The 23,895-nt window shown below is 58.7% G+C and overlaps 3 protein-coding genes across 4 annotated transcripts; 2 read left to right on the top strand and 1 right to left on the bottom strand.

The window, feature by feature from the left end:
- Window positions 1-662: 662 nt before the first annotated feature.
- Window positions 663-9,585, bottom strand: BAD (BCL2 associated agonist of cell death). Its single transcript, XM_065881761.1, has 4 exons — window positions 9,522-9,585; window positions 9,043-9,237; window positions 1,739-1,932; window positions 663-1,168 (listed from the first exon to the last, which is right to left on the bottom strand). The coding sequence occupies exons 2-4, from the start codon at window positions 9,227-9,229 to the stop codon at window positions 1,043-1,045; spliced, it is 507 nt and encodes a 168-aa protein (XP_065737833.1). The 5' UTR covers window positions 9,230-9,237; window positions 9,522-9,585; the 3' UTR covers window positions 663-1,042.
- Window positions 9,586-11,199: 1,614 nt separating this feature from the next.
- GPR137 (G protein-coupled receptor 137) lies at window positions 11,200-14,294 on the top strand. 2 transcript variants are annotated; one of them, XM_065881759.1, is made up of 7 exons: window positions 11,200-11,713; window positions 11,797-11,846; window positions 12,572-12,797; window positions 12,912-13,061; window positions 13,187-13,315; window positions 13,427-13,542; window positions 13,835-14,294. In XM_065881759.1, the coding sequence occupies exons 1-7, from the start codon at window positions 11,357-11,359 to the stop codon at window positions 13,992-13,994; spliced, it is 1,188 nt and encodes a 395-aa protein (XP_065737831.1). In that variant the 5' UTR covers window positions 11,200-11,356; the 3' UTR covers window positions 13,995-14,294. The 2 variants fall into 2 exon arrangements, with proteins under 2 accessions (XP_065737831.1, XP_065737832.1); XM_065881760.1 differs by lacking the exon at window positions 12,912-13,061 and having other exon boundaries at window positions 11,357-11,713; window positions 13,835-13,994.
- A 1,241-nt stretch (window positions 14,295-15,535) lies between these two features.
- KCNK4 (potassium two pore domain channel subfamily K member 4) lies at window positions 15,536-23,470 on the top strand. Its single transcript, XM_065882461.1, has 7 exons — window positions 15,536-15,945; window positions 16,065-16,188; window positions 20,662-20,785; window positions 20,918-21,078; window positions 21,271-21,457; window positions 21,966-22,105; window positions 22,785-23,470. The coding sequence occupies exons 1-7, from the start codon at window positions 15,536-15,538 to the stop codon at window positions 23,187-23,189; spliced, it is 1,551 nt and encodes a 516-aa protein (XP_065738533.1). The 3' UTR covers window positions 23,190-23,470.
- The last annotated feature ends 425 nt before the right edge of the window (window positions 23,471-23,895 follow it).

Consider the following 23,895-nt stretch of genomic DNA (forward strand, 5'->3'; position numbering starts at 1 on the left):
CACTGGCTGACAGTAACTCCACTGTGAGAGGCTGGCTTTCCCCTTGCCAGGAAGCTTGGGACAGCAGGGGCTGTGGCGTAATTCATCTCTGTGTACCTAGTACAAAGTGCTGGCTTGTCTGTAGGGGGCGCCAATAAATCTTTCTGAAATTGAGCTCTGAGCTCTGCTCCCAGGTCCTGGTGAAGCTTCTCGGGTTCCCTAGCCATCGCTCTACTCACAGCCCTGACCCGAGCGTTCCACCCCCTCCCCCGCCCTACGCGTCCAGCCAGTTCCCTGAGGAGCGCTGGCCCCAGGCCGGCCACACAGTAGCTGCTCAAAAGGACTGACCCAAATAGGAACAAATGACCCTCCCCTGGGGGACTGCGGCACGGTTTGCAGTGCGTGGAATTCCGGCGGCCAGCCGGCCTGCAGTTCCCAATTACCATATTAGAGATAAGGACCTGGAGGTCCCCGAGGTCCGGTCGCACTCCGCTTCCCGGAGGCCAAGCAGCCGTGGCTCTGCTCGCCGCCTCAACCCCTCTCTGATCTCGGTCCCATGATGTCACTCAGAAACAGCCTCAATTTCCCTTATATATAAAACGGGGGCATCTTTTGAAACTCTGTCAGTGCTACCGCTCCCCCTGCCCGCGAAGCCCCAAGCGACGGACATAGGAGACTCCACGGCATAGACGCGGGCTTTATTACCACATTTCTAGCGAGCAACGGCCCGCAGCGTTTCCGCAGAAGAACGGGTTCTGGCGAAGTTAGGGTTAATTCCGGCTCGCAACTGGCGAAGGCGACTGTGGCAGCCCAGCGCCGGGGGCGGGGTCACAGGGCCATTTCCAGCACCTAAGGGCGGAAAAACTTCAAAACTTCCGATGGGGGCCGAGCCCCTCCGCGGTCCTTGCACACACCGGAAGGGAATTGGGCTCTGGGTCAGACCGCCTCCTTCTGAAAGGGACGAAACAGCCTCCTTTTGCATAATGCCTGCAGAAAAGACTTCCGCCCACTCCCAAGATGGCCGCCAGCAGCGGTTCGGAGATGCGGGATGTGGGACAGAAGGTCACTGGGAGGGGGCGGGGCCTCCTCTCGCCAAGTTCCGGTTCCACCAGGACTGAAGGAAGCGCGTCCAGCTGGGGCTTTGTCGCATCTGCGTCGCTGTGCCCGCGCTGTTCGGGCGAGGAAGTCCCTTCGGGGTGGGAGAAGGAAAGGGTTATGTGAATTAACTTATCCTGGCACCTCGAGCCTGGCCCCTCCACTTCCGGAATCCCACCGCCAAGTGAGATCACGGGGGAGATAAAGACAATAGCTGCCAGCAGGCCCTGTACCGAGATCCCAGACCCTCCATGCCGGGGGCGGGAAGAGAGGATGCCTAGGACCCTGTAAGCGCCAGAGCTGGAGATCTGGCACCTGGAAGATGGGACCGTAATTCGAAAATTAAAGAAGGGGTTCCGAAATTGAGGTCCAGGAACCCGGATATCCGAAAGAGGTCGGTCAGGAGCACAGATGCCAGCATGCCCCGCGCTCAAAGGATTTGGGGAACGCAGGAGCATTGGCCTTCTGGAGCGGGGTCTGGGTTACAGATCCCGAAATGCCCTGGGACTCGGGAAAGGACAGGCTGGGGGGAGGAGTCCCGAGACCGCAAATCCCGACATGCAGTGGGACTCGAATGGGACAGCCCAGTGGGAGGAGCCCCGGGAGTATAGGTCCCGGCATGTTCCGGGACTACGGTGCCTTGTGCGCCCCGGCCGGAGCTCACCTTGAAGGAGCCGTGGAACTCGTCGCTCATCCTCCGGAGCTCTCGGCCATATCGCCGTGCAGCCCAGAGGTTGGGGGGCGCCGAGCGCGAGCGGCCCCGGAAGGGGCTGGGCTCCTCCTCCTCCGTCCCTTCTTCATCCTCCGTCCCCGCGGAGTAGGAGCTGTGGCGACTCCGGGTCTCCACAGCCCCAGTGCCTGCAGAGAAGGTCAGGGGGTGGGGACGACGTGAATCTCAACTCCTCTGTGCCCCCAGCTCTGCCGAAGCCCTCAGCATTAGCTCCGTCGGCCCGCTGTGGTCTTTGCGTGCACATCACTCTACCTCTCAGAGCCCCAGTTCCCTCCTAAGGGAAGCTCATGGGGCTTTTGTGAAGATTCGAATTAACTTCTCACTAATCCCACAAATCTTAATTGAGCCCCAATAATGGGCCAGGCCCTTAGTGTATAAAATGACTTTCCTCTGTGCCTGGCACAAAATAAGGGCATAAGAACTAGTAGTTAGAGCTGCGAGTGCGTGATGCTGGGGCTTCCCAGCAACCCCCTGGGCCGGTAGCTCTTTGCTCAGCCCCATTCCCCCGCAGAGGAAACCAGTCCCCTGGATGAGGAGGTCGCCCCAGCCAGGCGACCTGCAGCTGACCTGCTGGGGTCCATTTGTTTCACTGCTGTGGCCTACAGGAGACCTTGGGCCCCCAGAGAACAAGAGCCTGTCAGCAGCGAGTCTGTACCTCTCACAGCACCCACTTTGGAGAAATTGTCCAGAGAGGTCTGTTGACTTTAGGTAATACTTAGGGAGCACTTGCTGTGTGCTAGTAGGCCCTGGGCATTACTTCATTATCCTCCTAACCATCCTGGGAGGTGAGTACTAACATTGCTTCCACTTTGCAGATGAGAAGACAGAGGTTTAAGAGAGGTTAAGACTTGTGCAGGGTCCCACAGCTATGAAGCTCTGAGGCTAGAAGTCCCTAGAGGTTTGTTGGAATCCAGAGTCCAGTGATTATCCATCGAGCTACACTTCTTCCCTTGTCCAGCTGTCCTTCAGCTCCCTGCACCTGTGCCCTCACCTCCCTGTGGGGATAAACGCAGTCCTTACTACCAGTGACTGCATAAGGGTCACATAAAGAGCTGGAAAGTGCTTTGTAAGCTGAAAGGGCGTGGTGGATCATTATGCAAAGAGGTGTGTCCTGAGTTTGACCGACCTACGTACTGTGTGCCATCTCCCAAACTCCTGCCAACCCCACCCCCATACGCAGTCCAGAAGAGACCTAGAATACTCCCAGGAGCAAAATCCAGAGCTAAGTATAGAGTGAAAGACAGGCATGGAAGAAGTGCAGGGGGCCAGCGTCCACAGGGAGGCGTTTTGGAGAAAGTAAGATCTAGACCAGGTCTTGAAGCCAGGGGTAACTGTCTCATCCCCTCCCAAAAGGCCTGTGGGTCAGCTCCAGGGCTGCTGGGCCTCCAAGGGTCCCATCTCCAGACACATGGCTGAGAAAGCCAAAAAGGGAAGAGGGGGCTGGATCCAGAAAGGCCTAGGCTAAGCGGGTGGTCGGAGCTCCTGGGCGTCACCAAAGCCTGAGGTCAGGTAGGTAGGGAGACCATAAAGCCTTTGAGGAGTGAGTTGGCAGTGGGAACGGGCAGCTAAATCAGCAGCTGGGATTGGGGGTGGGGGCTAAGGAGCTGAGAGCAGCAAGACCCCTGATGAGAATAGGCCCATCTGCAGAGTGCTGACCAGTTCCATGAGGCATGGGCAGCAGGGCCGGGGTCCCCACCACCACCTTCCTGCTTTGTGACCTGGGGCCTTTTCTTTAATCCCTTGGGGCCTCAGTGTAGTCCTCTGTGAAATGGACCCCAGACCCCAGGACCTCCACGAGAACAAATGACACAGGGAGAGCACCCAATTCTGCATTTTTCATGTCCTGCAGGCTCCCAGCTTCCCAGTGAAGCAGACGCCAAGTTCTCCCTATTTCACACATGAGGAAGTAGAAGCACAGAGAGGTTAGGAACTTGTCCAGGGTCGCACAGCTGGTACACCCTGCCCGGTCACTTAAATGCTCAGGAACCATCAGCTATTATTTTCCTTTACCAGCACTAAGAATACACACACCTCCACACTTGACAGATGCAAGGCCCAAGGGTCAGAAGATGAGTGATTGGCAGGTGGGCACTGCACCCTCGCCTAGGAATCAGAGCAAGCAGAAGAGCACTCGCTGTGTCAGGTTGGAAGTGTGCTTCGTGTGTATCAATTCCTTACGTCCTCATCACATCCTATGAAGGAGGTTACTCCCTGTCCCCATTTTACAGAGGAGAAAACTAAGGCATAGAGAGGGTAAGTAACTTGCCCAAGGTCACACAGCTAGTAGATGGCAGAGCTGGGATTCCAACCCAACCAGTCTGGCTCCTGTGCCTGTGTGCTTAACTCTCATGCCCCCGGCTCCCCCCAGCAGCACCACGGGCCACCTTGGGGGCTCAGGTCTGGGAAGGCACCCCTGGTCCTTCTGTAAGTGCCAGCTCTACCAGCGGCCTACCCTAAGGAGTGGGGATTTTTACCAAAGCCATGGATTTAGCAACGCTAAGCCAGCCATTGTCAAAATGACACTCCTAAGTGTAAACTGAACATTTAAGCGTCCTTCTGTTTACTAGAAAAAAATCTGAGGGATTTTCTGTGAACTCCCAGGGGGAAGTGGATATGCCCCTCCCACCCTATGCATCCAACCTTCAATCAGCTCTCACCCCTACATGCCCCGGGGCACGGCAGAGGTGGCCTCTCCCAGTTTGGGGAAGGTAAGGGTGAGAGATGGGCGTGGCTCCTGTCTGGTTGTGAGCATGGGTGGGTACCCAGGCCTGCCCACTCACACCATCCTTCCAGAGAGCCTGCCTGGGGCTGGGGTGGGGAATTGGGAGGGGCCTAGGGCTGGAGGTGCCCCTAGGCCCACCACCAGGCTTTAAGTTCTTTACCCATTGGGCTTCTGGGTACGTGCATGGGGCTGGACACATCCATGTTCATGCTTCTGTGAGCATCCTTGCACACTTCATTAAAACAGTGATGTTCCAGACAGTTTGAGGCAGTGAGGCTTTGCCATCAGGCAGGGCTGGGTTTGGATCCTGCTCTACCACACGTGGGTGGTTCACTTACTGCTCGCCCCCAGCAGGAGAGCAGCGTGGCACTCCTCCCTGAGCAGGTGCGCTGCCTGTCGTGTCTTGGCCGAGGCTTCCTGCGTCCCCAAAGCCGTTTGGGGTACAAAAGCCCCTTACCGTCCTGTAGAGAACATACCCCCACCTTGCCCAGAGCTGAGGAAATCAGAAAACACTAAAGCAGAGGCTGGCAAATGTTTTCTGTAAAGGGCCACATAGTAAATATTTTGGGCCTTGCAGGCCACACAGTCTCTGTCAAGCTACTCAGCATTGCAGTCATAGCTTGAAAGAAGCCAGGAACAATATATACATGGCTGTGCATTGCTATATTCCACCAAAATTGTATTTGGGACACTGAAATAAAATATTATTCTTCTTTGGGACTTCCCCGGTGGCACAGTGATTAAGAATCCACCTGCCAATGCAGGGGACACGGGTTCGAGCCCTGGTCAGGGAAGATCCCACATGCTGCGGAGCAACTAAGCCCATGAGCCACAACTACTGAACCTGCGCTCTAGATCCCGTGAGCCACAACTCCTGAGCCCACGAGCCACAACTACTGAATCCCACGCCTAGAGCCCGAGCTTCACAATAAGAGAAGAAGCCACTGCAATGAGAAGCCTGCGCACCGCAACGAAGAGTAGCCCCGCTCGCTGCAACTAGAGAAAGCCTGCGCGCAGCAACAGACTCAATGCTGCCAAAAATTAATTAATTAAAAAAGAAAAGTTTAAGGAATCCAGTGCAGTCCTCTTACATGGTGGCTATTTTCTCCCCTGCAGGCCTCCTCATGGCTGGACCTGGAGCTGGGATAGGCATCCCCTTGGCTTATTGCTGCTTCAGACCATTCTCACTCCCTCCTCCACAAATCTAGTTTCTTGGGCTGTGCCACCCTTCCCACTCTGGGCCTCAAGCACCCACCGCCCACAGGGTGGGCCCCTCGTGGGTGCGGGAGGTTACTGGAGCTCCCTGCCGTTCTCTCCCCAGCCACGCCCTTAGCCGCTCGCGCCTTCATTCATTCACGGCACCGAAGTGGTCCTCCCCAGCTCCCTGCCTTGGCACCCCAACTCTAATGATGCTGGGGCTCCTCACATTGGCCAGCTTACACTGAACACGAGCTAAGCCCCCAGCCACCTCTCTCACTGGGCTGAGACCAGCACAGGTCTGGTTAAGGCCAACTCCCTGCCGGTTCCCACAGGCAGCCAACTGGCCAGTGGGGCTGGAGAAAAGCACAGCCGTGCCACCTCAGTTCAAATTCATGGTCACGAGACCCAGTGGCACCCTAGATGTTGCCCAGCACACCTTCCACATTCCATCCTCTAGGCCAAGACAACCACTTCAAACCTGCTCCTCTCTCCCCATCAGCCCCCATCCCTCTCCCAACCCTCACTCCTGGCTCAAGACCTGGCTTCCTTTTACCAAGAAAATGGAAGCACCCACGAGAGAGACTTCTACTAGTTCCCATGAGGTATCTCCCCCTGCCCTCCACCGCTCTTAGCTGAGCCGCCCCTCCCCTGCACACCAAACTGCTCTCTCCACTCAAGGACACCTCTCCAGCAAGCTTCCCTTCTCTTCTGCATCCTCCAGTATTTTCCTCGCTCCTGGATTACTCCATCAGCTTACAAACATGCTCTTTTGGGAATTCCCTGGCGGTCCAGTGGTTAAGACTCCATGCTTCCACTGCAGGGGGCATGGGTTCCATCCCTGGTTGGGGAACTAAGATCCCACAAGCCGCGCAGCATGGGCCCCCCACCACCAAATGCTCTTTTCATTTCCCTTTCTATCATAAAAGACATAATAAAACAACCCTTCCTTGACTCTCCTTGGGCCTTCAGCTGCCACCTGCTCCTCTGTTCCTCTTTGCCAGAGCTCAGCTGCCAAGAGGGGGTGGGCTCCCCTTTCTACCTCCAACTCTCTTCCTATCATCCCTCCCCACTTGCCACCCAAGCTGCACTGGCCCTGTGTCGAGTCCAGTGCTCTACTCGCAGTCCTCCTCCAGCGGCCCTGGAAGGAGCCTCACGGGTTCAGCTCGCCCTTTCCTTACCAGACCGTTCCCCCCTTCTCAGACCCCAGTGCTGACTCCTCCTCTCCTGCTGTCCTCTGCAGACTGGATCCCCAGGCTCAGTCCAGCTCCTCCCCTGTCTACACTGGTTCCCAGGGCCCACAGAACACTACATCAGCGACTGCCAACTTCTACAGGTATCTATCCCTACTAGAAGTCTCCACCTGGATGCCCAAAAGGCACCTCTAACCTGCTCTGGCCCAAACAGGGCTCCTGATCTCACCCCACGCCGTCTCAGTTCCATCTCAGTTAAGAGCGACTCCATCCTTCCAGGTGCCCAGGCCAGATCCCTTGCAGCCATCTTCTCTGTGCCTCATACCCCACATCTGTCTGCCAGCAAATCCTGCCAGCTGTACCTTCAAGAGAAACCCAGAGTCCAGCTGCTTACCACTTCCACCACCACCAGCCTGGCACAGATCACCATCCTCCCCTGTGGCACCGCCCCTGCCTCTGCCCAATGCAGACCCGGCTCAACACGGGGGCCCTGGTGATTCTCTCGAGGTCCAAATCAGATCAAAGCCCTCTAGGTTTTCACTCAAAGGGAAAGCCAGAGTCCTTACCTGGGCCTTCAAGGCCCTGTCCATCGGCCCCTCCCCCTCCCTTAACTCTTGATGAGTCTCCAACCTCCCTCCCCTCACTGGCCTGAACTGTGTCCTGACCTCAGGGCCTTTGCATATGCCCTTCCCTCCGCCTGCAGGTCTCTGCCTGCATCTGTCTTCCCAGAGACCTCTGCCTGGCTCACCCCTCATTGATTCTAGCCTTTGCTGAAATGTTGCTTCTTACCAAGGCCCACCCTGACCACCTCAGTTAAAATCACTCCCCCGGCCCCCCAGTACTCTGGATTCCAATGAGAAAGTCAAGAGTGTGTCATGTAGTATGTCATCTTCTAACGCATTACATCACTCACTACTTTGTTTCTTTGTTTATGGTTTGTCTCCCTCCACCTACTAGAATGTGGGCAACCACAAGGGCAAGGGTTTCTCTCTTCTGGTCACTGATGAACCCCTGGCAGCTGGAACATACATTCAGCACTTGACACAGAAGATGGGAAGGGACAGCCGGGTGAGGGGGTGCAGAAAGCTGTTTCAGGCAGAAAAACAGCAAGTGCAAAAATCTGGAAGTTAAAGAAAACCTGCGGGAGTTCAGTGTGACAGACAGCGGGCTAGGGCGGGTTTTTTGTTTTGTTTTGTATTAGAGATTATATCCCTGACTAATAACTGAATACCAACCTTTTTGTTTGTTTCTTTCTTTCTTTTTTTTTTGGCTGCGCCGCATGGCTTGCAGGATCCTAGTTCCCTGACCAGGGATTGAACCCGGGTCCTACGTAGTGACAGCACTGAGTCCTAACCAATGGACTGCCAGGGAATTCCCTGGGGAGGGGGTCTTAATAAGCCTTCCTGCTCCTGAAAATGGGAGGGCGTCAATTCGGCTTCCACAGATGAGGGACATGAGTTTTGTTTTCAGAAGATCTCTGTGGTTGTTCCAGGTGCCAAAGCTTGTGCTGGCCACTGGGGAGGTGGGGACTACAGAGAAATGGCCACTGCTCTCCAGGGCCCATCCTTCCATCTCAGCGCTGGGTCCCCCTCAGTAGATGTGGAGGACAGCTGATGCTTCCCCAGCCCCACACAGACCCGCTGCCTGGTAGGGCTGTCTGCCTCTTGGGGTCACCTGGCCCTGGCAACTGGCAAGGACAACCCGCGTGTGGGTGTGAGCCACAGGGCTGGAAAGAACATAGCTGGGGCTGGAAGGCTGGATCCCAGGATCTCAGGGAAAGTGCTAGCCTGGGGCAGGGCACCACCAAGTCTTCTAGCCCCAAGGAAATGCCAAGCAAGTGTGACTTAAGTTGCCTCTCAGTGATTCTGTCCTGGCCCTAAGCTAAGAGCTACGTACTTTGACCACTTACTAAGCACCAGCTCTATAACTGCTTCTTAGGTATTCCTAATCATCCCCACAGCACTACATTGGTGGCGACTAATTGCTCTGTTTTACTGAGGAGGAAGCTGAGGTGCAGAGAGGTTAGGGACTTGCTTAAAGCCACCCAGTGAGTGTGGATGTGGCTGGGGTGCAGGGAGCTACTGGGCTGGAGGCCAGGTGGTTGTTTTTGGGGCAGGGGTGCCTACCTCCATGGTGGCTGCTGCTGGCTGGCTGCCCCTGCTGGTGACCAGCTTCCCCCAGGAGGCCTGGGACCCTTTGCCGGTGCTTGCTGGGACCTGGGGGCCTGTCCCCTGTGGGGCTGGGGCCCAGGCCCCTATCTGCAGGGCTGGAGTCTTCCTGCTCACTCTGCTCAAACTCTGGGATCTGGAACATGCTCTGGGCTGCGGGGGTAAGATGGTAGGTGGTTAGGGCACAGCTGGGGCTAACGGGGGCCGGCGGTGGGGGGGGGGGCGCGCAGGCATCCCTGGCTCCCTCTCCCACCTCAGAACCCCAGGTCCACCCTGCCTCCCAGGCCCCCATCTGTCCGTTGAGTCTGGCACAGCAGGAAGCTCAACCTACCCACCCAGGATCTAAATCTCTCAGAGCCCTGGGGCGGTACTGCAGCCCCAGGCCCCTACCCAGGCCTCGGCCAGACCCGCCCGTGGTGACGGCACACAGGTCTCACCCCAAGCCCGATCTCGAGGCCCCTGACCCGGGCCCGCCGCGTCCCTCTAGCACCGAGGGAGCCCGGCCCTAGTTGCCTGGGCAACGGGAACTGTCACCGACACGGCCCAATCAGCTCTCGAAATGTCACTAACTGGCCAGCAGGCGGGGCTACTAACGGCCCGGGCCCCGCCCCCCACCTTCCTCCTGGGTACCTTCTACGTCTCCGGATGCTCAGCTCCCGACTTCCTTATGCCTTGGGCGTGTGTGGGAGCAGATGAGGGGTTCTTTGGGGTCCCCATGTGGGGGCCAGCTCCTGCTGACGAGTCCCTCAGGCCCTCTGGGCCTTCTCACCCCTGTATAATGGGGATAATGACACCTCCCTCAGGAGTCGGTGATCCTTGTAAACTGAGTGGTGATTACTGTGGGTGAAGGCACTTTGCAAAGCCGTAATTGAAGCTCAGCCGTCGGATGCAACTGTTGTTGTTGTCACTGCTCCGTCAGAACCGGGTGGCCGGCTCGGGAAGTCCCCCTCCCTCCTCCCCGCGGTGGAAACCTCGCACCGCCCGCATCAGGGGTGCCACTCCCCGCGCCAATTCGGGAGCACTCGAGATAAGAGAGGGAGCCTCCGCCCTGGCAGGATGACTGCCCCGGCGCAGAAGGGACAGGGGCCCCTGTGAGGGTGACCATAGGACTCGCGGAGCCTCGCGCCTGGCAGACGGCGGGCCAGGTGAGCGGGAACCGCCGCTGGCCAGGGAGTGCGCGGGCCGGCTGGCGCGGGCTGCGGGGCCAGGCGGGATAAGGCCCGGGGGCGGGCCCCGGAGGCCATCTTGGCTGAGGGCGGAAGTTTCGTTCAGAGACCGGGTGAAGGGAAGTCGTTACCGCCCTGGGTCGGGCGGCATGATCTCGATTTGAGGATGGGGAAGAGAAGCACGGGAACTGCCGGCCCCCCAAAGAAGCAAGGGCAGCTGGCCCCAGGCAGTGCCCACCCGGGCACTGGCTGGACGCGGCGCAGCCCGAGCGTCACGGCCGCTCGCCGCCTCTTGTAACCCCTGACGCCCGCCGGCGGCGCAAGTCGCGCCAATTCTCGAACGGTTCCGCGCCGGGCGCGGCGCGGTTCTGCGTAGCAGGGGCCAGACTCTGAGCAATTTGCGTAGCGAACGGCGGCCGCGCAGGCGCAGGAGGGGGCGGAGCAGCGGGAGCCAGGGAGCCGGAGCCCCGCGTCCCAGCGACCGGAGCCGGCTACCCATCGGCGGCCTGAGGACCCGGCGTCGGCCTCCTCCCGCCCCCCGCGGCTGGGGAGTAGACGCAGTGGGGGTGGGGTGGGGGCAGCGTACGGAATCCCGAGGACGGAAGGCAGAGGCCCTCCCCATCCGGATTGTTGGAGGGGAGAGAGTCCCCCAGTTTGGGGAGGGGGAGAGCCAGGCGTTGAGCGTCCCCAGCAGCGGCCGCCACACTGAGCAAACTGGCGTTGGCCGGCTCTCCCCCTCCTGCCAGGACGACTCCAGCGACCTAGACCAGGGACCCCTCTTCTTCAGACTCTGCACCTCCACCCCCCTCCCCACCCCCGGCTCTGAGGCTGGCCCAGATAGCAGTGTTCCCATCCCCCTCTGCCCTGGAGAGGAAAGGCTGTCCTTCCACACCCCTGAGTGAGGGGCCCAGGTTGCCTGTGCCCCGCAAAGGCAAGGGTCCTTCTCTATTCAGGGGGGGAGGGCCTGGCCAGCCACAACTTCTTTCCCCCTGAGCTCCCCATCTCTGTCTCTGCACCCTACAACTCCCACCCCTCCGTATTTATTTCCCTGGCCCCCTGCCAGCCCCTCCATCTCTGTCTCCGGGATTCAGGCCGCCCTCCCTGACATGGAGAGTAACCTGTCTGGCCTGGTGCCTGCTGCTGGGCTGGTGCCTGCGCTGCCGCCCGCCGTGACCCTGGGGCTGACTGCGGCCTACACCACTCTGTACGCCCTGCTCTTCTTCTCCGTCTATGCCCAGCTCTGGCTGGTGCTCCTGTATGGGCACAAGCGTCTCAGCTATCAGACGGTGTTCCTGGCACTCTGTCTGCTCTGGGCTGCCTTGCGTACCACCCTCTTCTCCTTCTACTTTCGAGATACACCCCGAGCCAACCGTCTGGGGCCACTGCCCTTCTGGCTTCTCTACTGCTGTCCTGTCTGCCTCCAGTTCTTCACACTGACGCTTATGAACCTCTACTTTGCCCAGGTAACCATGGTGACGGGTGGGGGTGGGCAATGGGGTGGCAAGCCCCAAGGGCCCCAAAGAATGATGGGCATCTCTGCTCCCAGGTGGTGTTCAAGGCCAAGGCAAAGCGTCGACCAGAGATGAGCCGAGGCTTGTAAGTACTCGGGACACTGGTGGGTTCAGCCTCCAGGTCAGGGGCAGGGAGAAGCCCGGTGTCCATTCCTTCCTCCCTGGTAGGTCTGAGGCGAGGACAACCCAGGATATTTGTGAAAAGCTTGGAAGAGTTAGGCATCTGGTGCAGATGGCTCAGCAGGGGCATTGCATATGTGAAGGACAACTATAATAGAAACAGTTGAGATACTGTGAAGGGAGAGGGTACCAATGTCATCCATGATGGAGGAAGAGTTGGAGGCTCCAGCCCTTGGAAACTCCAAAGCCAAAGGGCACTTCTGGGTGACCTTGGGCGGTGATACTCTTGTCATTTGTATAACATCTCACAGTTTATTAAGAGCTTTCACAAACATCTTTAATTTTTACAACTTACCTGTGAAGCTGTTATTAGCCCCATTTGAGAGGTGACGACACTGGGGCCCAGCAAGGTAAAGCAACATGTTCATGATGACACACCTGGCAGGAGGCACAGCCAGGGCTTAAACCCGGATTTCTGACTCCCAATCCAGTGCTCTTTCTGCTGTACCACAGCCGTCAGTCATCTTCTGACCCCTTTAGCTTCAGTTTCCTCATCTGTAAAACTAGAGGAGCAGGGTTCAGACTGGATGACCTGAGGTTCTGATGGACACCGGGGTCTCCTGGGGGAGGCTGGGTGGTGGGGGAGCGCCAGGGGTGGTCTTCTGGGGCTGACCGTGTTGTGGGCCGCAGGCTGGCTGTCCGAGGGGCCTTCGTGGGGGCCTCGCTGCTCTTTCTGCTGGTGAATGTGCTGTGTGCTGTGCTGTCCCGCCGGCGCCGGGCACAGCCCTGGGCCCTCCTGCTGGTGCGCGTCCTGGTGAGCGACTCCCTGTTTGTTATCTGCGCACTCTCTCTTGCCGCCTGCCTCTGCCTTGTCGCCCGGCGGGCTCCCTCCACCAGCATCTACCTGGAGGCCAAGGTAGGGCCACAAGGGCTGATGCCTGAGTGTCCTGTGGGGTGTTTGGGGTCTTCAGAGTAGAGAGAAAGCTGGAGCCTACCCTCCCTAAGGATCCTCTGTTGTCATCTGTGCCAGGGGACCAGCGTGTGCCAGGCAGCTGCAATGGGTGGTGCCATGGTTCTGCTCTATGCCAGCCGGGCCTGCTACAACCTGGCGGCCCTGGCCTTGGCCCCCCGGAGCCGGCTGGACGCCTTCGATTATGACTGGTACAACGTCTCTGATCAGGTGGGCATTCGGCACGTCTGCCGCCTCCTCAGTAGCTGTGGCTCTTGGCCCCAAGCCGGCCTGGGCCCTGTCTGGGTGCCCCATTGGCACGACTGCAGGTTGGCACAGCCCCTGCCTCCCCACAGGCGGACCTGGTGAACGACCTGGGGAACAAAGGCTACCTGGTGTTTGGCCTCATCCTCTTTGTGTGGGAGCTGCTGCCCACCACCCTGCTGGTGGGCTTCTTCCGGGTGCACCGGCCCCCGCAGGACCTGGTGAGGGCCAGTGGAGAGGGGCGGCACTGGGGGTACCTGGGCTGGGTTCTGGGGGGTGGGGTAGGGCAGTGGGGGGCAGGAGGAAGCATCAATGGCGGCTCCCTCCCCCAGAGCACCAGCCGCATCCTCAACGGGCAGGTCTTTGGCTCCCGTTCCTACTTCTTCGACCGGGCACACTGCGAGGATGAGGGCTGCTCTTGGGAGCACAGCCGGGGTGAGAGCACCAGGTAGGAGTCCCGGTTCCACCTCAGGACCCCTGGGCTCCCGGGTTGCCCCATTGAGCCATGGGGACCTACAGCTGGGCCTTCCCACACCCCTACCCGTGCCATGATCTGTACCAGGTGAGGTCCCCTGTGGTTTGCTATTGCTAAAGCCTCCACCTCTCCCTCCAAGATGAAGTTTGCCATAGTCAGAGAGGTCTGGGTCACTGGGCTCTTCCAGGTGTCTCTCCCTCCCCCAACTCTTGTGACTGTGGTCCTAGTGACTGCCGTGGGACTGAGCCTGTTTCTCTGCCTGCAGCATGTCAGGCAGCCTAGGCTCCAGCAGCTGGTACGGTGCCATCGGGCGGGAGCCAGGCTGGTGCGGGGGCAGCCAGACGCGGACCACTCCTCTGCTCTTCTCCCAGGTTCTGGGACCAGGCAGCCACCATCACAGTCTCTACTCTACCCCACAGACGTGATCCCCCTTCATCTCCCCGCAGAAGACCCAGACCCCAGTCCCTCCCACCCTAGACCCCTGTGCCAAGTTCATCTGCCGCTTCTTGCCCGGGATCCCGGGGGCTGTGGCTGCCTCTTTCCCAGGCCGGCTCCTTGCTACTCCTGTTGTAGTGAGCTTGTGCTGTCCCCTAGGATGGGGGGCATGGCCCTGGCTGCCAGAGGCTCATAGCAGCCTGGCATGATCTACCACCTCTGCTTCTACACCAGAGCCAGCTACCTCTCCTGCGCCTGCCACTCAATAAACAGTGTCTGTGCCCCGAGTCTGTTCACTGTCTGTCAGTTGTCTGCTTGTGTTTCTCACACAGTTGCCTGTTTGGTCTAAGGCTGATCAGACACCGGCCCTTGAGGGGGGCTGCTGGGCTGGGCAGGGGCCATTTACCTCCCCTGAGGCTGGTGGGTGAGGAGACGGAGGAGCCTGCAGTCTGAGGGGAAGAGAGACCAGAAGGACCCTGCTCCCACTCCGGTCCCCTCGCCACTTGAATAATTTCTACTCTTTCCTCAAGATCTGCTTCAAATTTCACCTCCTTTATGAAGCCTACCATCTCCAGGTCAGGGAACTGTGTCCCCCCCTCCCGGGTCCCTTGGCACAGTGATTGCATGGCTCCTATGCCTATTACCCTTAGTGGGTAGGCATTTCTAGAGACCCTGTTTCCCTGTCATTATGCCCAACCTGGCCTTCAGGTCCAGGAGTTAGTCCAAGGCCTGCGGAGGAGGAGCTGGCCAGTAACCGAGCAGCCCCCATCTCCCTAGCAGGTGTGGATTTGGCCAGATGGTTGGGCTGCCCCGACACAGCCTGCCTGGTGGTCCTGGGGGGCCCCTTCCCTGACTGTCCCTAATAGTGCAGTCACTGCCCTCTGTAGTCACAGCCCTTACTGATGTCATCTGTCCCTCGGCCGGGAGTCATTTATCAGAGGGTCTGTCTCCTGCCCATGTGTGTGGCCAATTGTTCCAGCTCCTGGGAGTTCCTGGGGCCTAGCACGGAGCCTGTCTTGAAACCCTTCACCTGGGACTCTCCTAAGCAGCAGGCCTCAGGGCCTCCAGAGAAGGCATCTGAGATTCAGAGAATCAGCTCAAAACTGGACCATCACTTTTTGTTGAAAGGAAAATTGCCAACATTTGTAGGGCACTTAGTTGTGAGTGCCAGGCTCTGTTTTGAGCATTTACAAATACCAACCACTTTAATGCTCAGAACAGCAGCCTGAGGTGAGAGTCATCCCTTTTCTGTGAGGACTGGGAGGTGGGGAGAGTTCGGTAACCTGTCTAGGCCCCCTACTGGTAGAGGATGGCCAGCCTTAGAGCCCATGCTTAAAACCACCCAGGTGAAGGCTGAGGCCCCCAGGCAAGAGGAGGGTCTTTGGCAAGATCAGAGTTGTAAAGAAATGGGTAAGAGCAGAGAGGAGATGAGTTCCAGGACCTGCCAGGGCCCTGCTGTTCAGACAGTGGGGGAGGGAGTGCTGGCACCCGTTCCTGGCTGGGGGATGGGCATGGAAGTGAGGAACAAAAGATGGGGATGCAGGAGGTGCCCCACCTTGATTTCCCAGAGCTTGGTCCCAACCCTACCTCGGCCAATTCCAGGTTGGCTCAGGATCCCCACTCCTTTGTCCCCTGGGGTCTCCTCCCTCATGAGTGCAGAGCCCAAGGGCCAGGCTGTCCCTCGGGGCGGGGAGCTGAGGGCCCTTCCCACCTGGTAGTGGGCCTGGAAGATGCTGGGAGATTAGAGTGGAGCCTGTCCGAAGAGGTGAGCCGGCTGATGTCCAAGTTGGGGCCGTGCCGCTGGCCACGCTGGCTGGCCAACAGGGCAGAACCAGGGCCCCGGTCTGAGACTCCAGGCCTGACCCAACGGCGACCCCTCCCGGGCTCCTCTGCCACTCATCTCCCGGGACTGGCCAGGATTGGGGGGCTGGGCAGCCGCAGGTAAGGGTCTGCGGAGAGCTGCGCCGGAGGCGAGGGCGAGGCACAGCAGAGGGAAGCGCGGCGCTGGAGGGGTTAAATGCGGGAGGAGGGGGGCTTCTGGCGGCGGGAGGGGGTCCCAGCACCGGCGGCCGCCCGCTCCGCCCCTGCCGCTGCCGCCGCCTCCGCGGCCCAGCCGGCAGGCACCGGCGAGGCCGCGCCGGAGCCCGGGCCGCAGCCGCAGCCGCAGCCGCAGCGGGGCAGACAGTGAGTGTGGGGCGGAGAGGGCGGGCGCGCTGGCGCGGAGAGGGAGTGCGGGGCGGCGAAGGGCGCCGGCCGGGCTCCGGGGCTGGGGCGCGCAGGGGGCGACCGGCCGGCAGAGGCGCCCACCTCCCCGTTCGTGGGCGCCTCCGGGAGTTCTGCGGCCGAGCATCCAGCCGCCGCCCGTCACACTCCGAGGCGTCGGCGTGAAGACGCGGGGAGGCCGTGGGAGCGAGTGGCGGGGGTGCGGTGTCTGGGCAGTGGGCGCTGCGCGGTGGCCCCGCGGTCTGGGTATGTGTGTATGTGAGTGTGTGCACACAAGTGTGTGGGCCTCTGGAGGCCTTGGCCCGGCGTGCACGGCCCTGAGCGTCCGGTGTGCCCGAGAGGCCGGGGAGTATGCAGGTGGAGTGTGTGTGTGCGTGCAGTCCGGGCAGAGGCGCCGCCTGGAGCCGCAGGGTGGAGCGTGGGCGCGCGGATCTTTGTGCCCGCGTGTGTGCGCGAGGGCGCCGCCCCCCGCTGTCCCGGGGGCTGACAGCTGTCCAGGGGATGCTGCACTGGTCCGGCCCTGGTCGCCCCCTCCGTTCTGCTTCCCGGAACCCAGTACCCTCCCTTCCCCTCCGCCCTGCCTCGCCTCTGCGCAGCGATCCGGACCCGCCCCAGGGTTCCTCGAAAGCCCAGCGGGGCGCTGGAGGACCCTGGAGGCTCCCCGCCCGGTCCATCGCGTCTAGAAGAGGAGCGAGGAGAGTTAGGGGGGGAGGGAGAAACCGCGAAGATGCTGCCGCAGCCTCAGCGGACGAGCCGGGACCCGCCACCCCCGTCCCCGCCCTGCACAGTCCTCTGTGCCCCCTCAGCCTCCAGCTGGAAGGCGGGTTCCCCAGGCCCCCTCCACGCCCCCAGCATTTCCTCGCTCGTCCTGCCTCTCCCTCGGCAGGCTCGGTCTCTCTTTCCCCCTTCCACTCTCCTTCCCGGTGCCCTCTTATCTTCTCACACCCTGGAGTCCCTGGACAGGGGCTGAGGGCCGGGCAGTGGAGGTAAGGGGGAGGACAGAGGTGGGGGGACTGGGTGTGTCCTGGTACCAAGTGTCCGGCCAGAGGGATGTGAGGAGAAGACGTCTGTGGGTAGTAGGGCTGGGGGCTCCAAGACCATTGGGTGTGTAGGGGTTGGAGGAGGGTGTAGGGGTGTCAGGTCAGGTTATTGATCCCAGCATCCCTGGTTCTGCCCACAGTGACTGCAGCTCCTCAGGAGCCCCCTGCCCGGCCTCCCCAGACGGGCCGTGGAATTGGCCGGGCCTCTGGGCGCGCCATGCGCAGCACCACACTACTGGCACTGTTGGCTGTGGTCCTGCTCTACCTGGTGTCCGGTGCCCTGGTGTTCCAGGCCCTGGAACAGCCCCATGAGCAGCAGGCCCAAAGGGAGCTGGGGGAGGTCCGAGAGAAGTTCCTGAGGGCCCATCCATGTGTGAGCGACCAGGACCTGGGGCTCTTCATCAAGGTGCGTGGGTGGGGGAGAGCGCCTTCAGCAGTCACCCGTGACCCCCTGACACTAGCTGCATGCCACTGGGACCCTGTGCTGGAGAGCTGCTTCCAGACCCGCACCCCTGAAGGCAGGGTGCCGCTGGGGGGTGCAGGGCAGAGGCTGGGATCCAGGTCTCTGTGTTTTCAATATGGCGGCCAGGGCGGCATTTGTTTTCCTCGCTGTGCCTGGCATTGGGTTATCTTCCTAAAATGGCTCCTTCCGTGTGTGATAGTGGTTGAATGAAGGAACGCATGAAGGAAGAAATGAATACATGGCTGTAGCAGATGAGATATGTTACATTTTCTCAGGTCTAACTCGCTGGTTTGGGGTTGCCAGATGAAGTCTGGAACACTCAGTTAAATGTAAATTTCAGCTAAAGAATGAATACTTCTAAAATATAAATATGTCCCGTGCAGTATTTTTATCTGCTAAATCTGGCAACCCTACACTAGTTCCTATGCTTCTTTGAAGTCACAGATGCCTCAGAGAAACCCAAGAACACTGTGAACACTTCCCCACCCGCTACCTCCAGAAAAGTGCACATATAAACATGTACTGATGATTTCGGAGGATTTCAGGATCCCCCAAGCTGGTCCATGCCATCATGGATGCCAGGTTGAGCACACCTTCCCACCAGGACACATGCTTATGATGCGGAGGCTAGAGGGAGGGCGAGTCAGGGATGGGGTCAACTTTGGACCAATGACTAAAGAAAGTGTGGGTTGCAGCCTTCTGGGATACTGTCAGGCAAGCACCTCTGCTGCTCTCTCTCTGATTTCTGAGCCACTGTCATATTAAAAAACAATAAAGTAACATTTAACTTTAATACATTCATGTTTATTATTTTATTGAAAGGCACCCCTATTTCCTGCCCCTTTTGGAGGGAGGAGCCATCAACATGGAGCCTCGGTGTTCCAGCTGATTCCCAAGGTGGCAGGACCTGGAGCAGAGATGAGGATGGGGTGGGTCCAGGACACAGGCAGCTTGACATTGTCTCTGACACCTCCAGAATGCCCAGCAAAGCTCCGAGAGGCCTGGGTAGGAGAGTGCCTGGCCAGACCACAGGGCAGGAGGAGGGAGGGAATCTGACCTATTTTATCTTCACAAAGGAATTCCTTTTTTCCTGGATTAAAAAAAAAAAAAAAAAAAAAGACGACGACGAAGAAGAAGAAGAAGAAGAAGAAAAGGAAGGGGAGAACCAAGCAAGGAGGGCAACAGCTGCTTTATTTCTCTTCCATAAATAGTCATGCAGCAATTATGCACCTACTATGTGCTAGGTGCTGTGCTGTACACCATAGGGTGAGCAGGGAAATTGATATTGGGGTGGAACAGATGCAGGCTCTACCCTAGAGGATGTTACATCTAGGTGAAGGGACAAATCCATGGAAAGTTCACTGTAGGATTTAGTAGAAAAGGAGCTTTCATTACTTCCTTCTTTGTTAAATGCCTCTTGTATGCTGGGTCCTGGGCTAGGTGCTGGGGGCAAGGAGGGAGATGCCAGGGGCCTTTGGGAAGAGCTGGTAATTGAAATGAAGCAGGTTAGATGGGTAGAATTTAGGGATGTGTGATTGGGTTGAAAGAGACTCCCAGGCAGAGGAACAGCATGGGCAAAGGCGTGGAGGCTGGAAAGCTCAGAGTGTTTTGCAGTTCTTGGATTTAACAGATGCCTAGTCATTTGAAGCAAAAATTAGAACACACAGAATGACAAAGGATTTTTTCCCCTAAGTAGTGAATTTATTGGAAAAGTGTTGCAGAATAAAATTAAACCACTTTTAATCATACCTTTCACTTCTTGGCTGTATTAAACAATTATCTCAGGAAATGGAATCATCTCAGAAAATTGGGGGATAAGGTCACTGTAACTTGAATTCCAAAATGGGGGTCCCAGGAGTGAAGACTGGGGAAAGGGAGGGTGGGACCGAACTGAGAAGGGGCTTACAGGCTGGGCTGGGGAGTTTGGACTCTACTCTGCAGATAGCAGGGAACAACGGAGATTCTGGGCCGTCACTTTAGGAAGATTAATTTGGAATGTGTCTTGCTAATGAGGACTTGCAGTCAGAAGGAAGGTGGTTTCTGACCTCCCTCACACCACTTGTGTCTTAGCTCTGTGCTCCTTGGGGAAGGGCCCCTCTGCACCCCCTCCTCTATATGCTCTGACCTCCATCACTTAGGGCAGGCACTCTCAAAACACAGACTCCGCCTCTGAGGGGGAGGCAGACTGGTTGGCAAGAGGGGCAGACACATGGCCGTTTCATTAATTTAATCATGTTTATTGATCACCTACTATGTGGCACAGGGTTTGGTTTGGACTTCAGCAGGGTGGGCAGGGGTTTGTGTATCCATGACCCTCCTAAAACTGGATGCAAAATTTATTGGTATGTGAACCTTCCTGGAGGGAGGGTCCCTAACTTTCATCAGATTTTCGAAGGCAAGGGACTCAAACTCAGCTTCCAAAGGGGCGGTGGGACTGGTGGGGTCTGTGGAAAGCTGGAACTCACTGGGCACGATCTCTACATGGGGACTAATTTCACGAACACACAGTGCTTGCTTTGATGTGAGTGCTTTAATTTTCACAATAACTCTACGAGGTAGGTACTATTATCACCATCCCCAAATGATAGATGCAGAAATCGATGCGCAGCTCAACTTCACCTCGCACCAAGATTTGAACCCAGGCAGTCTGGTCCCAGAGTCTGTGCTCCTGACCGCTGTAAAACTGGAAATCTGTTATATGAAATTAAGGGGCCGATAATTCAAATGTCTCTAAAACAATGTGTTGGTCAAACAAAATTGGGCTCTCCAATTTGCAATGTCTGCTCTAAGGGATTGCCTTCAGGGAGACCAGAGGGCAGGGGAGAGGTGGGAGGGGTAAGGAGGGAAACACCTTGGAGACTGGACGGCCAGGGGGTTGGCTAGGACGGGAGGGAAGGACTGAGGTTCCTCCTTCTGCATCTTGTCCTGCAGGAGGTGGCTGATGCCCTGGGAGGGGGTGCAAACCCTGACACCAACTCAACCAGTAACAGCAACCACTCAGCCTGGGACCTGGGCAGCGCCTTCTTTTTCTCAGGCACCATCATCACCACCATCGGTGGGGGAGGGGACTGGTCATGGGAGGGGGCACGGGGTGGCTGGGCTTTCTCACAGGCGAAGGTGCAGGGGGAGGTAGGGGGGTGCCAGGCAACCCCTAGAGCTGCTATGACCCCTAGACCCCTCTGCCCAGGCTATGGCAACGCGGCCCTGCGCACAGATGCTGGCCGCCTCTTCTGCATCTTTTATGCACTGGTGGGGATCCCGCTGTTCGGGATACTGCTGGCAGGGGTCGGGGACCGGCTGGGCTCCTCCCTACGCCGCGGCATTGGTCACATCGAAGCCATCTTCCTGGTGAGCTGCTCCACACCCTGCGCGCCCTTGCGTTGGGCTCGGGATACACTTCCCTACATACCCACCCGGCACGTGAGCGGGGGGCGCCTGAATCGCGCGAACCTCGGACACGGGCTCCCAGAAGAGGGTTGTGGGGTATGAGAGTTGGAGGCTTTGGTGACTCCTCGGCCCTGCCTACTGCCCTCCCTGCAGAAGTGGCAGGTGCCACCAGAGCTGGTGCGAATTCTATCGGCGGTGCTCTTTCTGCTGATCGGCTGCCTGCTCTTCGTTCTCACGCCCACGTTCGTTTTCTGCTATGTGGAGGGCTGGAGCAAGCTGGAGGCCATCTACTTCGTCGTGGTGACCCTCACCACGGTGGGCTTCGGGGACTATGTGGCCGGTGAGGCCACTTTCTTGGGTTGCACTTCCCTACCCATTTTATTCCTGCCCAGAGGCTCTGCAATCTTGCCTCTCCCTCCAGGTTCCACAGGGCGCTTGTGCGCTCACACGTGCTTGCTCCAATCCCTACATCCACTCACTGAATGCACCCTCACATTTTTCCAGGGATGCACCAACACCTCATGCCCACTTACGTTCTCGCATGCTTGCACCCCACGCATGCTCACACATATTAAGTGACCCCTTCACACGTGCCACATTCTTGTACACGTGCACCCCTCACACATACTCACATTCTTGCACGTGAGCACCCCACTTTTCTCTTGCACACCTTCAAGTCACTCCCACTCATCTTCTTGCATCCATTCGCGCACTCTAGCTCATACCCACCGTCCTGGGGAGGGCGGATCCTCTCAACGAGTTGGGAAGAGGGGCAGTGAACCAGAGACTCACAGGCTCAAGGCGTGTCTCGCAATCAACTTCTTTCTGCCCTCCCCGTGGCGTCCCAGGAGCCAGCCCCAACCAGAACTCTGCAGCCTACCAGCCGCTGGTGTGGTTCTGGATCCTACTCGGCCTGGCCTACTTCGCTTCGGTGCTCACCACCATCGGGAACTGGCTGCGAGTAGTGTCCCGCCGCACTCGGGCAGAGGTAGGCGCCCCTGCGTCGACACCGCGCCTGCGCCCTGGCGCTGACGCGCTGCTCACCAGCAGCAGGTTGACTAGTCTGCCTCCCTTCCAGAGTGTGGGCTCCCCAAGGCAGGGACTGAGGGAGCCCCAGTGCGCACCGGCCGGGAACAAAGTGATAAACTCTGACAGGTTTGCAGGTGACTCCATCTCTACTCTCATGGATAAGGTTACCAGATTTAGCAAATAAAGATAAAGGAAGCCCGGTTGATGTGAATTTTGGATAAGTTGCAAATAATATTTGAGTATAAATGTCCCAAATATTGCATGGGACATACTTACACTAAAATTTTATTTGTTGTTGTATTTTTATTTATTGTTCTAAATATTTTGTAGCCCCACTCCTTGCTCCCGGCCGTGGAGAGGGGGGAGGCGCAAAGGTCTCTGGGGGCACGGGAGGGAGAGCTGAAATAAAGTCCGGTCGGTCCTTTCTTCTGGAGAAAAGGGCACTTCCGCGCAGACGGAGGAGGGGAGAGCATGTGGCTGGGTGATGAGCTTTTCCCTCCTCCGGCCTTTCCCACTCCCGAGGCAGGAAGACGAGGCGGAAAAGAGGGGCAATGCCTGACTGGTGAAGGGGCAGGCTCCCGGGGTTGCGGAGACGGTCGAGGAGCCCCGGTCGAGGACTGCCTTTCCTCCCCGCGCAGATGGGCGGCCTCACGGCGCAGGCTGCCAGCTGGACCGGCACGGTGACCGCGCGGGTGACCCAGCGAGTCGGGCCCACGGCACCACCGCCGCCGGAGAAGGAGCGGCCACCCCTGCCTCCGCCGCCGTGCCCAGCGCAGCCCGCCAGCAGACCCCTATCCCCTGCGGCCCCGGAGAAGACCGAGCCACCCTCTCCGCCCACGCCGCCCACCCCGCCCACGGCCTCCGCGCTGGACTACCCCAGCGAGAATCTGGCCTTCATCGACGAGTCCTCGGACACGCAGAGCGAGCGCGGCTGCGCACTGCCCCGCGCTCCACGGGGCAGCCGCCGCCCCCTCAACACCCCCAGGAAGCCCGCGCGGCCCCGCGGCCCGGGGCGCCCCCGGGACAAAGGCGTGCCCGCGTAGGGGCAAGACCCCTGCCCGGGCCTCTCCAAGGGCTCCGTTCTTGCTCTCTCCCCGGCATGCTCTGCTTGTTTAACCAAAGAGCCCTCTCTCGACCGACCCGGCTGAAACCTGGGGAGGAGGCTACGGGTTGCTTGTCTGCCACTCTCTGCTCCTGGCCCCCTCCTCACTTCATCCATTTCCAGAACCCCAAGGCTTTCTGTCTCGTTGTCCGTCTGGGCCTGTCCCTCACAACATCTCACGACTGTGCCTCAAAGCCTGCATCAATAAACGAAAACAGTCTGCATCGCTGCGGGCGTGGAGCTCCGGGGACGCGAGAGGGTGTGCGAGTGGTTGCGTCGTCGGGCCACCTCCGGGGCAAGTCAGCCCCCACTCCCACGACCCCCAGGCCGAACCCTCCCCCCCCCCCACCACCCGAACCATCGGTCAAGGCGTGGCACTCTTGTCTGTGCTTGGACCGGTGTCTCTGCCTGGAGGTTAAGGATAGGGTCTGGCATGGGAATCTGCCAAGATGGGCGGTGCGTCCATCCTCAGTACAGCTATGGGGGCAGGGATGGGGAGACATAATGGCATCTAGTGTGGAGGGCTGTAGCTTGAACCTTCCCCGCGCGAGACCCCCATCGCCATTCTGGACGGGACCCTGCCCCTCCCCCTTCCTGGAGCGTGACCCCCTCCTCCTCGCCCCGAGGCCTTTGGCGACTGGGTCCGT

This window comes from Phocoena phocoena, chromosome 8, assembly GCF_963924675.1.
Source record: "Phocoena phocoena chromosome 8, mPhoPho1.1, whole genome shotgun sequence".
Taxonomy (NCBI): Eukaryota; Metazoa; Chordata; class Mammalia; order Artiodactyla; family Phocoenidae; genus Phocoena; species Phocoena phocoena.